This window comes from Rattus norvegicus, chromosome 2 (assembly GCF_036323735.1).
Source record: "Rattus norvegicus strain BN/NHsdMcwi chromosome 2, GRCr8, whole genome shotgun sequence".
Lineage (NCBI taxonomy): Eukaryota > Metazoa > Chordata > Mammalia > Rodentia > Muridae > Rattus > Rattus norvegicus.
The window spans coordinates 113505775-113521172 of NC_086020.1; the positions used below are offsets into that span (position 1 = coordinate 113505775).

Below are 15398 nucleotides of genomic sequence, written 5' to 3' on the forward strand. Positions count from 1 at the left end.
TCCTTAAGATCAAGTAACTGTGTTTGTGTTTACCTGGTGCATTTGATAAGGGCAGAGAGTAAATTAAAGTAGATTCCAGTCTCTACAGTGAAAGTGTCACAAGATTTCATTTGTAATTTTTAAAGATAAAAGTCAAGAGGTTGTCTTGGTATTTTGTTTTGTTTTGTGTGGTTTTCTGAGACAGGGTGTCTCTCTGTGAACCCTGGCTGTCCAGACTTCATTTGTAGACCAGGCTGGCCTCCAACTCACATATATCTGCCTGCCTCTGCCTCCTGAGTGTTGGGATTAGAGGTGTGTGCACTACCATGCCAAGCTGGTTGTCTTGTTTTGAAGCAGAGTAATCCCTGGCCTCTCTTTGTCTTCTAGATTCAGGGTAATATCACTCCTCACGCTATCGTCATCTTGCCTAAAACAGACGGAATGGAGATGCTTGTCTGCTATGAGGATGAGGGGGTGTATGTGAACACCTATGGCCGGATCACTAAGGATGTGGTGCTCCAATGGGGAGAAATGCCCACATCTGTGGGTAGGTTAACCATTCCTTATCTCCTTCAGCAGTTCCACCCCCCAAATGAAACGAAGGGCAAGAAATGTGAAACAACCATTTGAGTTCACAAAAAAAAAAAAAAAAAAAAGTCTGTGACTGACACTTGTAAGACTTACTTTGTCTGTTTAATCTCAAGTCCTTTGTCTTTTTTTGTGGTTAAGATGTGAACAAATACTGTGAGTTGTTGCCCATCTAATGTTTTTAATGCAGTTTTGGAAATTCCTTTTGACAGCCTACATTCATTCCAATCAGATAATGGGCTGGGGCGAGAAAGCTATTGAGATCCGGTCAGTGGAAACAGGACATTTGGATGGAGTGTTTATGCATAAACGAGCTCAAAGGTTAAAGTTTCTATGTGAAAGAAATGATAAGGTAAATCCGTTTCAACTTTGCTTTAGTGTTTGCATTTTAAGAGACCACCAGGTACCTGTGAAACCTTCATTTTCCTTTATACTGACTTGAGTCACATCTGTGTTCAAGGATCAATGACAATCTTGAAATGGCATTACTTGGTTTGATTCATGTGAACATTCAGAATCTATGACTCATGCATCCAAACCAACATAAAACATCTAAAATTTTCTTGTAAACTCTTGGTACCTTTTGTGGCCCAAGGGCCTTCTGGTGACTTAACAAACATCGTAGATTCTCCTATGCACTTAGAACAGCTAGCCCATCATCAATCGCCTCATAGTGGGTTAGCCTTATGCCTTCACTTTTAGGCCTTTCACAGAGACACTGTTGGGACCTAGCTTTCATATTATATTCACCCTTAAGTGTAGAACATCTGACATGTAGAAATATGAACTTCTAAACAATGTCACTCATTCCTAAGAAACTTAGCCACAAACTCTACTCCTGCCATGTCCTGTCTCATTTCAGCCATGTGTCTCCTGACATGTCACAGGGGTGGGGGCTACATTCCAATGCAAGTGACCATGTCTGTCCAGCATGATTTGTCAACTCACAGGAGTATACTGAAGTGGTCATGCTCTGCCTCACCCTTCCTGGAGAGTAAACCGGAGTCTTTAATAGCTAATCTACATTTGTGAGCCTGCCCTTCGAGACTATGTTCACCCTAGCAACCATGTCCACATAGAGAAGAATGGGATGGGTTGAACTGTTTACATTTCTATGTTCACCCCAGCTCCCCAGGGGCCAGTCAGGTCTTCATTCCAACCCTTGAAATGTTGATCTGGATTCTTTGACCCTGGCTAACTGCTTCTGACCTGGTGTGGTCTAGTGGACAGTAGCTATGGGAGTCAAGGATAGTTACCAGGAGTCTATCAGAGTATGTCAGAAAGCAGACTTTAAAAATTGAGATTCCAACACTTCTGCAGTCCCTAGATCCTAAGACAGGAAATGTTCTGGGTGTGGACAACCATACTGTAGTTCTGGAGTCCTGGTCCAACCCATCCTATCAGACTAGCACCTCTGGTTTAGTCCCTGAACTCACAACTAGCAACCTTTTCAGCAGATCCCAACTCTTCTCCCAATTTCTATTCCCTGGCCCCTTAGAGTAGCTGTAGTTTCCTCTGTAGCTTTAGCTAAATGTCAAGCAATTCCACAGGCTTCTTAAGAAGCCATGGAAACAACGTAGCACAAGCTTTCACTAGTGATACACTCATTCCTCAGACCACAGACACTGACTGACTGAAGGGCTATTGCACAGCCCCAAATAGTGTTTTCCTGGGGCAGCGGTTCACTGACATTCAGCTCAAGCAAGCAGTAATCGAAATTCTGCACACTTCTCCCAGGCCTTTGATAAAATGATTGAACTGCCTCAGACCTAATGGACTGTGCTTCTGCTTAGTAATGTCATTGCCTCCTTTGGCCTGGGACCTGCCAGCGTTAGCAGAGAGCCTAAGTGTTAACCTGTAGAACACCAAACCGAATAGGCATTCACCACCTTAGCCTATTCAACCACAGCCACTCTGATTTCCTTGCTTCCAAGCTCAAAAATAGAACACTGAAGTTGCACAACTGTCAGTAGGCTGCCAAATTCACACATGACTTTGGGAATTTAAAGGGATTCTCTTCCATCTGCCTCTATATCAATGACAAGGGAGAGAAAGATAGTCCCTGTACCTTTTTAGAAATCGTCATTGTCCCAGGCCAGAAGCCCAGCAATAAATAATGTTAGAGAATCTAGATAGGACAAGAAGGTTTCCATACACTGCTCAAAGTCACTGTGAACACTGGCCATTGACACTTAGCTGACACATAGTGAGGATAGGACTTGTGAGAGAAAATGGCTGGACAGGTGAAGAAGAGAAGGGGGAAAGAGAAACCCATGAAGTTGAACTAACTTGTTTTTAATTTCAAACAGGTATTTTTTGCATCCGTGCGATCTGGAGGAAGTAGCCAAGTGTTTTTCATGACCCTCAACAGAAATTCCATGATGAACTGGTAACAGAAGAGCACTTGGCACTTATCTTCATGGCGTTATTTCTAATGTAAACGAGCATAACTCATGTGGACGTGTGCCAGTCTAGAGGCAGAATCAGAAGGCCTGGTTGAACATACCACTCTCTCCGTTTCCTCTCCCTCCATCTCTCCCAATATAGTCCTTCTTTCTTTCCGTGCGTGTTGCAGCCCGGTTGAGGAGAGAAAGAGGTGGCGGGAATGGCTGGGCGAGCGATCCCGAGGATGCTGCATTGTCTGTGGACAGAGATGGACCTTGTGCCCTTCGGCGTTAGGGATAGAGACAAATATCGTGTGCTCTTATGACTAAGCTGTGTTTATGCTGGCTTTTCAGTTCTTTTTGGTTTGGATTTTTTTTAACTTTTTTTTCTTTACCACCTTACTTTGTAAGAATGGGGGGAAATGCATACTGGGAACTTAGTCTTTTTAAAATTCTGTCTGCCTGCTAGCTTTAACTATATGGTATGTTGTAAAATTTCCAACTCCCAGTAGTGAGAAACAGCGCAATAAATGGAACTTATCTCCCTGCACTAGGCCACAACCGCATAGTGGGGTAATTTAAGAATTCTCTTGCCTTCACTAACCCAAGAGGTTGTTTTTATTTTGTTTTGTTTTGTTTTGTCTTTTTTTTAAATTGCTACTGGCTAATGAATTTTTGAAAGAGAAGCAAAATAGCTGGTTTTCTCCTCTCTGGGGAAATAGATTTTAAATGGCTAAACTATTAGCCTTAATCTAATAAAATCAACTACCACTCTTGTGAGTCTGTCAGGCCATATTTTGATATGGCCCTTTCTAGAATGGAGGGTGTTGAATGGGACAGAGATGCCATTGAGTTGAATGGGCTTGTGATTGGGGAGGGACGCTGGGATGCAACTGTCCCTCAATTATTATGCAACAGATCAGGGCAAAAGATGGGATGACAGGTGGGTCGCCCAGAAGGAGCTTCTGAGAAATGAGCTAATATGTCTATGTAAATAACACACATGTTCTTTCTTCAAGGCACAAAGCCTTCTTGTTAAGAGGTCCCTTTATTTGGGCTTTGTTAGGACTGCGACTGACTGAAATCTTACCCAGAGCTGAGGGTTACATGACAACCATGCTCTGGAAACCCGCCCAAGGGTGCCACTTTTTTCAACATAAAAACTGTGATGGAAAAGAACTACTAATAAATGTTTCTGAGCTGCCTGTGTTCTTACTGGGTCAAGGGACTAGACTTGCAAGCCTGCCATAGACACAGCAGGCACCAACAAGTCAGATTTTAGGGAACCTGAAGGCAAGGCTTTGACAAAATTCTAAGATTCCAATCATGTTATGTTCCTCCAAACTTCCCAACATACTGTTAACAACATCTGTGCAGAGATGTGTATGTATTTAGTTCAGGTTGACTTGTGTCCTTATAGAAACCCTTACTCGAATGATTTGAACCTTTATGTGACTGACTGGGATTTTCCCCAAAGCTCCAAGCATGGCCGCCTATGGTATCCAGGTGTTGCAAAATGGTATCTGTGCTGTGCTTCCTGTTTTAACCTACCTCGTTTTGTTTGTTTTTGTTTCTCTGTTCATCACAGCAGTGTTATCTCCAGGAGACATATAGAGAGCTCACCCGGCAATCTCAGCTGTCTTGAACATTTTCAAAACAGTAGTTGACCAAATTCTTCTTTAAAAAATTGGAGGGAGAAAATAAAATCTCCAATGACAAGAAACTAATGCGAGCTATTTTGAAAGAATGCAATTACTGTAAATGGATCAAAAAAGAAAGACAAAAACCGTGCCTCTCCTGATCTTTGCCTAAACAAATGAGCAGCTGATGTTCTATTAATGAGAACGAAACACATGTTAGGAAAACGGTACCTTTTTAATCTGGTGGTTGGCCAAAGGGGATGAGAAAGAGAACTATTCTGAGTTCTGGACTAGGTGAATCTGTAATCCCCAAAGGTGATTGTTATTTGTAGTTATCTGAAGCAGGTAACACACAGAAATACAGTGAGGGTGGTCTTCAAGTGATCACCAGGATGTGTCCATCATGGCCCCTCTAGCTCTCAAAGGCAATGAAATCCTCCCGTTCTCATTTTTACTGCTGGGGTTATGCTGCCGAACAACACTGTCCTTACGAATTCCACAGGACAAATTCAGCAATAGCTCTGGGTTGAATTTAGCGACTACAATAATTGGATGCCGATGCGGACAAAAATAATATGGATTTGGGTCTTGTCTCCAAATGTGGTTGCCACCAGCTCTTTATATCACTGCTGTGATGTTTTCAACCTGAGGCTTCTTTAAATTACGTTGCAAACTGATCTTTTGTCTTTATGTTTCGTGCCACTTTGTTCTTACTTCTAAGCGTACATCTGAAACACACAGCTTTAAATGATTTTTTTATTGTGGGACTTTGGGTACAGTTAAGAAATAAAAGGGAATCATTGTGTTTAAACATAAGGTAGTTTGTGAATGTATTTTTTAAAATCTAGATTCATTGGAACAAGAAAACCATAAGAAAACATATTAATGCCGTCTTGTTTACAGTATGGACAGTGGCATAACATTACATGAGCTTTTTCTGGTGCCAACAAAATAAAACACAGACGTTAAACATCAAGCCATGCCTTTTATATTTTTTTTGTACAAATATTTTGCACTGAGCATACAGCAAACCAAATTTAAAAGGGCCCCAGTAATCTCTGCTCCTTAAAGTACATTTATAGAATCCCTTGAAGCAGTTATCCTCAAAAGTAAATGTCCTGGCCTTTATGACAGGTCTCAACCCTGATGTTATGAGACTTTGGTTATGCAAAACGTATCGGAGTGGTGTCCTAATGATTCTTCATGCAGATCCCAAATTTGGGGTTGGTTTTCTTTCCCTTGTTTGTTTCTGGCGGGTGTGATCTATTTATCTACTATAATCTAAAATGTCTTCTGTTTTGATCTTTCCCTTTAAAAGTTGTTTTTTTTTTCTAGAAATTAGCCAGGTTTCTGTTTTTTCTACAAGGAGGAATAGCTCTCACCTCCAACCCCCAAGTATGCTTTAGTAGACCTGTCTATTCTCAATGCACCGAGATTGCTGACTACACAGCAAACCCACTGAGCATGCCCATGCTACAGCTTTGGTCTGGGACCTAGAAAGAGACCATTGTGTGTGAGTGCTGGCTAGGCTGTTGTAGCTTAGATTCCTGTCTCCAGTGAATGATACAGATGGACTGTGAATCGTCCCCACACTGATTTCCATTCAGATCATACATTGCCATCTCACACCATACAAACAACAACTTGTATTAAGTACCACATGGAAGCTGGTAGCTTTAGTTAGATGGAGCTCAGTGTTTTTCTTGGGGAATATTAAACTTCAAGGACTAGACTTTGTTATTATTGCTGTGTTTATTCAATAGAAAACATTGATGTCAGGGCAAAATCTCCTGCGACCACTTGGATGGGGTTCCATGTCTCTAACACTACCCATTACCATTATTTTGGGGACTACACACCGAATAGACCTTGCATCGAGTACACATTTTTTTTAAAGTCATTGTAATTCCTGGTTGTCACTACATACTTCTAACAGTTTTCTGTCTGCTCTTGTGGTGCACTGATGACTGGGTGTCTGGTCCCCCTTGTGTGTTAGAGTAGAAAAGAGGTGTGTGATACTCAGGCCTGAGCCATTAGGGTTTCGTCCATGGACAGAGAAGGGTCAAAGTCTGACTTCACAGTCCATAAAGTTCTCTTTAAAAACTGTTTTCCTTGCTGCTGTGTGTACAAGTTCCTGTCACTGTATTCCTAAGCCATGCCAGCGTTCTGTGTGTGTTGTCTTGGAAAGTCTGCATGAACAGATCCACTGCCTTTGTGCTGACTGCTCTGCAGTATACGGTGTGCTGCGTCATTTTTGTGAAAGAAGTTACAGGGCTTGATGAAACTTGATCTTAGTGCATTGCAGGAAAGCATGAGAGTTTCTACCAGGTTCTACATACTCCAGCGTCTCTCTGGTGTTATGTTCTGACCATCCATCCCCACAGTTGTAAATGATTGATTACCTTTTAGTTCATTCCTGAACATTTAAACTCAACTTATCAAAGAACACATCTGAACCATGTCACAAGTCAAGAACTTGCTTTCCCTGAGACAACATAATTATAACACAAAATTTAGCCTCTAAAGTCTACTTTTTTTTTTAACCTGATGGAGTTTTACATAAAGGTCATCGGTATTTGGTCTTGCTCACAACAGCAGTAATAGGTACTCTAAAATGAGCTGTCCTTCCATGAGTCTCACACAGTGTGACTATAAAATGATCTCTTTTCCAGAGCCAAACAATCAGTAGAAGTGCTTCCCCATTAGTAGTTCCCCAGGTGACAACACATAACTGTGGAGAACTATTCTCTAGTGTTTCTTTTTATTTCCATACTGTATCATTGTTCCTGAAATTTCTCCATGGAAAGTTGTAAGATTCAACAATTTGCACAGCATTAAACAGTCTGAGATTGGGACCTGTGCTATCAACTTTGCTCCACCTACATATGTCAGTCCATGAAGGCCCAAACCAACAAAGATCTCCCCAAAACTTTTTAAGCAAAAACTCCCCAGATAAGGCTTGTACTGTTTATAAGTCAGATCAAGATCCCACTGAACATTTGGCTGAAATCTAGGAAATACAGTTGAAAATAAATAAATAAATAAATAAATAAATAAATAAATAAATAAATAAATACCCTGAGTGTTTCTCCACACTTCTGACTGTGTATAATCAAGTTTGCACTCACGCGCTCACTCTGCATGAGTTTGGTTTTGATGATTTATTTCATATAGATAGCAACTTGCTTTGCAGAGTCAAGGGCTCGTGAAGGCTGATAGGAAGGCATGTATTCATCCCCAGCAGCGGGCTACCATCAGTCCTTACACCTATCCATAACCCAGTTGCCCCTCCATGTATCCCTTCACCCAGCTTACAGCACAGCACTGCCTACTGCAGTTTGTTTAAGGAACCTGAGACATTTCCCTAAGACAGAATTTCACATGTCCCATGGCAGCAGTAAGGGGATGGACAAAGGTCTAAATGCATTTTTTTTCTAAATTATTTTTAAACCGCATTTTTTAAAGGGACTTTCTCTTTTGACATTTTAGCTATCGTGTACTACTAATGTATCTGTAAGAGGTGGCAAATCTGTAAGACTAGAAAGGAAAGGTGTTCTTTTGCTATGTATATGATTGCTTACAGTTTTTAAGCCTCTAGTTTTCAAAAGGTTTTTGAATGGTCAAAAATCTGGCAAACTGGATGTAGTTGTACCCGTGGATCTTCCGGTATGACATTTTATTTTTAAGTAGGCTTTTCCTTCACTCATACCACAGTTCTTCAAGTACTTTCTACAGATGTTCACACTGCAGTTGGGAAGACTTTGGTCACCTCTAAGCAAAAAAGTACCTAGGCCCATAACCTGAGTATGCCGTGCTCTGTCATTACAGGGGGAATATAATATGTGTGAGGAACCATTAACACGAACAGAGGCATGATAATTCCTCATTGTCGTTTCCAGGTCACAAGCCCTCCTTCCTCTTCCATCCAGTGAGAAAGTTCCTGGGTCCCCTTCAGTCACTCTTTCATGCTGTTCATGTATTTAGCCTTTGGCCCCTGCCATTTCCAGAACTGAGTACTTGATGACTTTAATACTCATTTACCACAACTACAAATACCCTGGCTCCCCCCCCCTCACCTGGTGAAGCTTATTATCAATGACAATAGAAGTTCCTAAAGGCAGAGTGAGAATTTCTTCCCATTGGCTCATGGTATGTCTTATACATCCTTTCCAGACAAAGGCCATTGCTTCACCTTTTATATCTCTATCTCTTTTGCATTATCAGTGTCTCCCATTCTACTGGAGGATTTCACCCATGTCCTGTGTTACAACCCTCCCATTGGCCTTAATACCCCATTTCATGTCCATCTATTGGTCTGCTTCCCTTCAAAGAAAAACTACCCTAGAGGAACTGTGTCTACTTACTAACTACATTTCTGTCTTTCCTTGGTCTTTAGAAACATTTAAACTTGATCTTTCATCCCCAGAATGGTGGCTTCACTAAGGACATTAGTGACTGCCTCCCTGCCCAGTGTAGCAACCCCTTTGGTTGCATGCTGCTAATCTTCAATCTTTGACACAGTGAAGAACTGCTTCTTGAAATAGTTCCTGTGCCTTGGATTTCCCTGATTGTTGGCATGTGCTAGTAGTTGGTGCTGGGTATCCCTTTTTAGGTGATCTCTTCAATGTTGAGTCTCAGAAACCACCTACACAATGGCATAAGACACATCTTCATCTCCAACCCAGCTTCCTTCCTGTATGCTGGACTCATAGGCCTAATTCCCTAATACACATCTTCATTTGGGTATGTGCTCTGTTCCTCCCCCCAAAAACAAAACAAAACAAAACTGATTTATGGCCTTCTCCAGATTGGCAAAATGTCAGCTCTACTTTCCCACACCATGTCATTGTCACACCCTAATTTTACTCTTTCAAATACTATGTTTTAGAAATGTGGCCTTTCGTAGATTCGGGGTATATCCATGACCTGATCTGGGCCCCGGCTATTTTCTACCTGCCATAATGCTTTTAGAATCAAGCCAAAAAGTGCCACCCTTCTTCTAAGCTCTACAATGTCCTCCTAGTTAGCTCAGAATAACATAGTCACATGGCCAATGAAGTCTGCCCTGCCTTTTCATCTTCCCCATCTACCATACCCCTTTCTCTGACCTGATTTTCTCTGTTCACTTGAATCTAGCCATGTAATCCGTGCTTCACCCAGAGTACCCTCACAACATGCTCCTTCCTGATAGGCTATTCAAAAACTTCACCTATCACCTACCTGCACGGCTTGTTCCTTCCCTTTCTTGAGATCTTGTTGACAAATCTTTTCCCCTCAGAGAGCTATATTATAGAAAACCACTACCTATATCTTCTTTCTGCTTTATCACCATTCAAAGCCCTTCTCACCAGCTACTTTGCTCCTGGGTCTGTCTTTGAAGTGCTTTAAAGAGTACCTAGCAGACTGTAGCTACTCCATAAATGTCTATTGAACGAATGCTTGAATGGAGATAAATAAGAACAATTTTGAAACCAAAAATGGCATAAATTATGTGGTTAATTTTAGTTTCTATACCAAAATTAAAAAAGCTACCTTCAGAGACCATAAAATCATAAAAACACGGCTTTGTTTTTATATAGAAACAGAAAACCCTAAGGATTTTTCAGTCCTTTCAGGGAAGACACCTGACTTTGACCCTGGCTATCCTTTCTTGCTTCATGAATCGTCTTCACAAACTAGGTGGCAGGATTAGAAGAGAAGCTATTACATATACCACTGGAAAAAGTAGCATTTCAAAACTCTTAGACAAACACAAATAATGGCCCCCTCTAACCTATTATCAGTGCAAAACGATGATGGAGATTTGGGGGTATGGGAAGAGGGCTCTTAATTTTGTTTTATGAAATAAATGTTAAATCACATCAACAGTCAGAGACCTTCTGCCAAATATAGTTTCAAAAAATGCCTGATGACATTTGGATCTTAACAGTCCTTCAAGTGACAAGAGTTGTGAGGCCTCCCTGAGCCTTTTACATCTGTATATATTCAACGTCATTGAATGTTGTTGCATGAAGTTTCCTTGTAGGATATTGACACATGCCTTCTGATGGATTTATTGTCTCAACCAAGTCTTGTAAAGGGCACATCTTGTAGTTCCATTTGTTCACTCATGTATTTATCTCCTTCCTTAATAAAAAGAAATATTTTAAAAAAGAAGGCAGTCAATGATGTAACTGAAGCAGCCTAGCAATGAAAAAACTGTTCCTCCCAATCTGTGTCTTCTCACAAAGATGCTGAGACAAAGAACGACTCATTATAAATAGCCAGGGTCAAGGTCTTCATCTTTCCAGGACCAAACCATGTAGACTTGCAGATATCTTAAGTCCTTTATAAGAGAACGGTTACAGAGATAGATGGAGAATGTAAAACAGAAGCATCCAAACTGTGACAATAATCCAGAACAATCTAGAAACCAGAAATTTCAGTTGTTAAAATCCAATAAATATTTTTAAAATATATTTGCAATAGATTTTTCATAAAGTATCTTGCTATTTGCTGTCTCTAAAGATGTATCACACCAGCCTCACAGCATGCTTTCCTTGGTTACAAATACCTCTGACCATGTCTTGTGACAATAACAACTTGAAACACTCCTGATTTCCTCCCCAAAAATAACTATTTTGTTCCAAGTTAACTTACCAACTGAAGTCATAAAGACAGGGTCAGTGAAGCTGTGGCTTCACCAGAGACTATATAATCTCATGTTTCCTCTTTTTCTTAACCAACTTAAGAAAGGAGGTAATCAGAGCTAGAGGTCATTGCTGCAGCAGAAAGAAACAGTACTCACTCAGAGTTGGAATTATCAAATTATCAAGGTTAGCACGGATGGAGTCAAAATGGCCCAATGGGCTAACGCTCACATTCAGAGCTGACAATCATCACATTAGTATTCAGACATGGTTGAGACAAATGTTGATAAGAGATGGCTGCCCATTTCATTAAATGTTCCCATTTGGCCCATTTAATGTTGGCAGCTTGGAGGCTTGGATGATTTTGGCATTTCATTGGCTAGTGAAATCCAGAACATGGGAGCACTGCTCAAGAGGATTCACAAATGAACAGACTTATGTTAGGACAGAAATACACTGCCCTTCCCAAAAATTGGGGCAATAAAACCCAACATCATCCTCCTACAATAGAACCTAGTGGTACCTACCCAGAATCAACAACCAAGACTGGCTTCACAAGGTAAGTGGTAGTATGTAGGATGGAATTTTTGCTACTCTGCCTTAAGCTCTAGCCAAACAATGCTATCAGCCCTGCCCAGAGAATATTGGATCTGTGGATGAAAAACATAAACACACATATTGCTCAATTTTAATCCTCCTTATTGCAGACTCAATTGCTGGTCTTTTCTATCCTTCCTCAATTAGCATGCCCTTTCCAATACTCTTAGCTCAGCACCGAAATCTGCCCTCAGCTTTAGTTGCTACCCCAGGCCCAGTTGAAGAAGTGGCCAATGACCACTCCACCCTAGATCTCGAATGGCTGGTGGCCTTTTCTCCCTCCAAAGTATGGAACTCTTCCTTCCTCCTCTGCATCTCCTCACCTCTTCCTGTGGGGACCTGGAAGTCCTACCTCTTTCCTTCCACCAAACAATTGGCCCTGGCATTGTCACTGATAGATCAAGAACCAACTGGGGAACAGGACCTTAGCATCAGAAGCACCTCCTACAGTAGTGACCTTATATGGCATTCCCAAAACCTCTATACCAACTGCCAGTGCCATCGAAAGATGGACATGCTGTGAGATAGAAGTCACCACAAAACTCACCATATTCCAGGTGCCTTGTCAGATAAACACTGATGCTCAATCTTTTAAAGTATGATGAGTGTCATATATGCCAGTGAACTAAAAAGCAACAAAAAGTTCTCAAATACTTTCAAACGAAGCTCCATTTTACAAGCAATTTGGGTATGCATGACATAACTACAATGCCTGGTGGACACATGATGCAAATGAACCCCTTCCTGCAACTCCTGGCCTGGCAGAGGCCCTTAAGGCTTCCATTTAGATCTTGGTTGTATTTTATGACAATGTTCATATGTAGGGAATATGCTAATGATCATTGGTTTAGTTCATTCTCATAAAGCTATCTTAATCATATTCACATGTAAGTGGACTCAAAACAATAACATTTTAACTTTTGGCCTGTTCTTATGCCATCTGGAGGCCACGGCTACCCATTCTATGTATGTGAGTGTAAGCAGGGTACCTATTTTTTTATGCAGCTAGCACCACACTGGACGCTGAGATAGAAGCTGCTGCTGAAGAAATTAGCCCTACCTACCTCTGTTCCCCCTCTCAAAAAGCCCCAGTCACTTAGGTAGCTGAGACGAGTAAGACAAGGGACAGAAAACATGCGTTCTCAGATGATAACAGAAGGATAGTCTAATTTTTGACAGAGAAATGCAAAAACTTCTATGGAACCCAAGAGAAGTGTATTTTCCTGGAGAGACACAAATACCTATTTGCCCAAGATAAAGCACTAGCAACAGATCAAAGAATGATTCCACCAAAGTCTCATTTAGGGCACAGGGAGTTTATTGAAGTTACAGGAGTCTGGATGATTCACAGGTACTTGCATCAGCAAAAACAAACAAACAAAACAAAAAACAAACAAACAAAAAGCCCACCACACCCCCAAGAGGTCAGTGCAGTTTGGTAGGTTACAGAGTTTTTCTACATAGCAATTGTTACTAGTTATGTAGCTGCAGGGGAGTCATTATAAAAGTTATAAGATTCAGGAACTTCCTACACCTTATAAGTTTCATGTATTTCCTGAGTCTTAACAAGCTCCCTACAAGAGAGAATTTTCAATATGGAATAGATTGTTATATAACAAAGATTATGGAAGCTTTGAAGAAATGACCTTCCCCAGCCTATTAAAACAGAAAATAAGAAGGAAGTCTCTTAACTAGTGAGAACAGTTGAAGCCAAGGCCCAGAGAAATGGAAAACACGTGGATACAAAAAATGGTAATTATTTCAACATGACAAAGTGTTGGTAGAGCAGAAAAACAATCATCTGGTCATGTGAATGCATATCATGTCTTCTGGGGCCCATGCTTACCTTTCCACTGGTGACAAGGGTTCCAGAAGAGAGGTAGCCCACTTCTTGGCCTCTAGTAAAAGAAGAACATCTCTTAGGACTGTTGCTGACTCCCATGTGTTGGTGGAATGTGTTCTCAAGCCCATACCCCATGAGTAGATTCTTTCAGATGCTTCTTGCAACACTAAGCACCCAGGGAGCTCCAGCTTTGCAGGATGGAACTGCCCTGTTGTTCTACTGGCTCAAATGCTCCTGGTGAAAAGACTCAGTTGCCTATTACTAAGGCAACATTTTGACCATCCGACACCATGTAAGCAGCAATCAAGTATACTGGTGCCATCAACCTAGACAATGCATGACAACCTCAAAGAAACATGACATTAGGACATGTGCTCTTTCTTCTTCCACTTTGCACAATCCCTTGACTGGCCAGAAGGTACAGAGACCAAACACCTTGGAGTCAGATAGACAAATTAGTTGGTAAAGCATTTGCTGTGCAAACATAAAGATCCGAGTTTTATCTCCAGAGATCACGTGAAAACAATGCAAAACAAGACAAACAAAATAAAAACAAACAAAAACCAAAACCAGGCATTGTGCTTGTTTGAAATCCTAGCATTAGGAAAGTGGGAAGAGGAATATCTCTGGGGCTCACTGGCAAACAGCCTAGCCCAGTTGATAAACTACAAGTCAGGGGAAAACCTGTGTGAAAAATACTAAAGTGGATGGCACCCAAGAAATGACACTCAACATTGACTTCTGGCCTATATATGCACACATATACCTGAGCACATTTATGTACACACACACACACACACAGAGAGAGAGAGAGAGAGAGAGAGAGAGAGAGAGAGAGAGAGAGAGAGAGAGAGATCGAGCTCACTACTTCCTCATCTTAACTACAATTTTTTCCTATATAAGGCTTTGAAAAGAAAGGGTTTGGGGGGGTGATAATTGCTCACTTTACATTCTCATCCGCACAGCTCACCTTTAGTTAAAACCCCTGAGTGAGCCTATAGCTGGAAACACACCCTCCTGCTCCCTAAAGCGCTGACACTCATTAGAGACCTGGGCCCCCTACTTGGAGACTCTACGCTAGGGCACTCAGCTAGAAGATTCTGCCAAGGCATGGGACTCATGGTTTTGTAGTTCAATCATTCCAGTTTTAACTTGAAGTTAATTCAGTAATACCTTTTAATATGTGGAAAGTGTTCTTTTAAAGACACAGTTAATGGTTGTCATTTTTGAACGCTTATGTTCTGCATTTACCTTTAGATGTTTTTAACCCTTACTGCTGTTGGTTTATATTTCATCTGTTTCTATTTTTAGTGTATCCTTATGTGCCCTTTTTTATACATTTTCCCTTAGTGTCTTAGAACCTTGTTACCATTTTATGTTTCTAAATGTTTGGATTATATTTCTCAAGCATTTCAATTTTTCTCTCCGGTTTTTATTTGAATTTGTAGTTTATCCTCTGTCCTCTATTTTCTCATAAATAGGAATGAGAGCCTGAGAGACCTTGCCCAGGTCTGGCTAAGGGCTCTGAGTAAGAAGCCATCTCTACTGTCACCATCATAGCACAGGGGGGTGGAGGGGAGAGCACCCCATTCTATGAAACAAGAGAACCTCCACAAGAGCTCACCAAAGATCAGTCTGTCAGAATCAGTGTTACCAGTGTCAGCGACAGCTCCCAGGGCAGCTTGTTCCTTGGCCTTTGTCTAAGAAGGAATGTGAAAATAAAACAAAAAAGAGGAGC

At 41.1% G+C, this 15398-nt stretch overlaps 1 protein-coding gene across 9 annotated transcripts in view; it reads left to right on the forward strand.

Moving 5' to 3' along the window:
• Positions 1-5567, forward strand: part of Tnik (TRAF2 and NCK interacting kinase) — a 398405-nt gene extending 392838 nt beyond the window's left edge. For 4 of the 9 annotated variants that reach the window (XM_017590730.3, XM_017590731.3, XM_017590732.3 and 1 more), the window contains 3 exons: positions 367-526; positions 780-919; positions 2877-5567. In XM_017590730.3, the coding sequence (XP_017446219.1) occupies positions 367-526; positions 780-919; positions 2877-2960 (384 nt within the window). In that variant the 3' untranslated portion in view covers positions 2961-5567. 9 annotated transcript variants of the gene reach the window in all.
• Positions 5568-15398: the final 9831 nt, after the last annotated feature.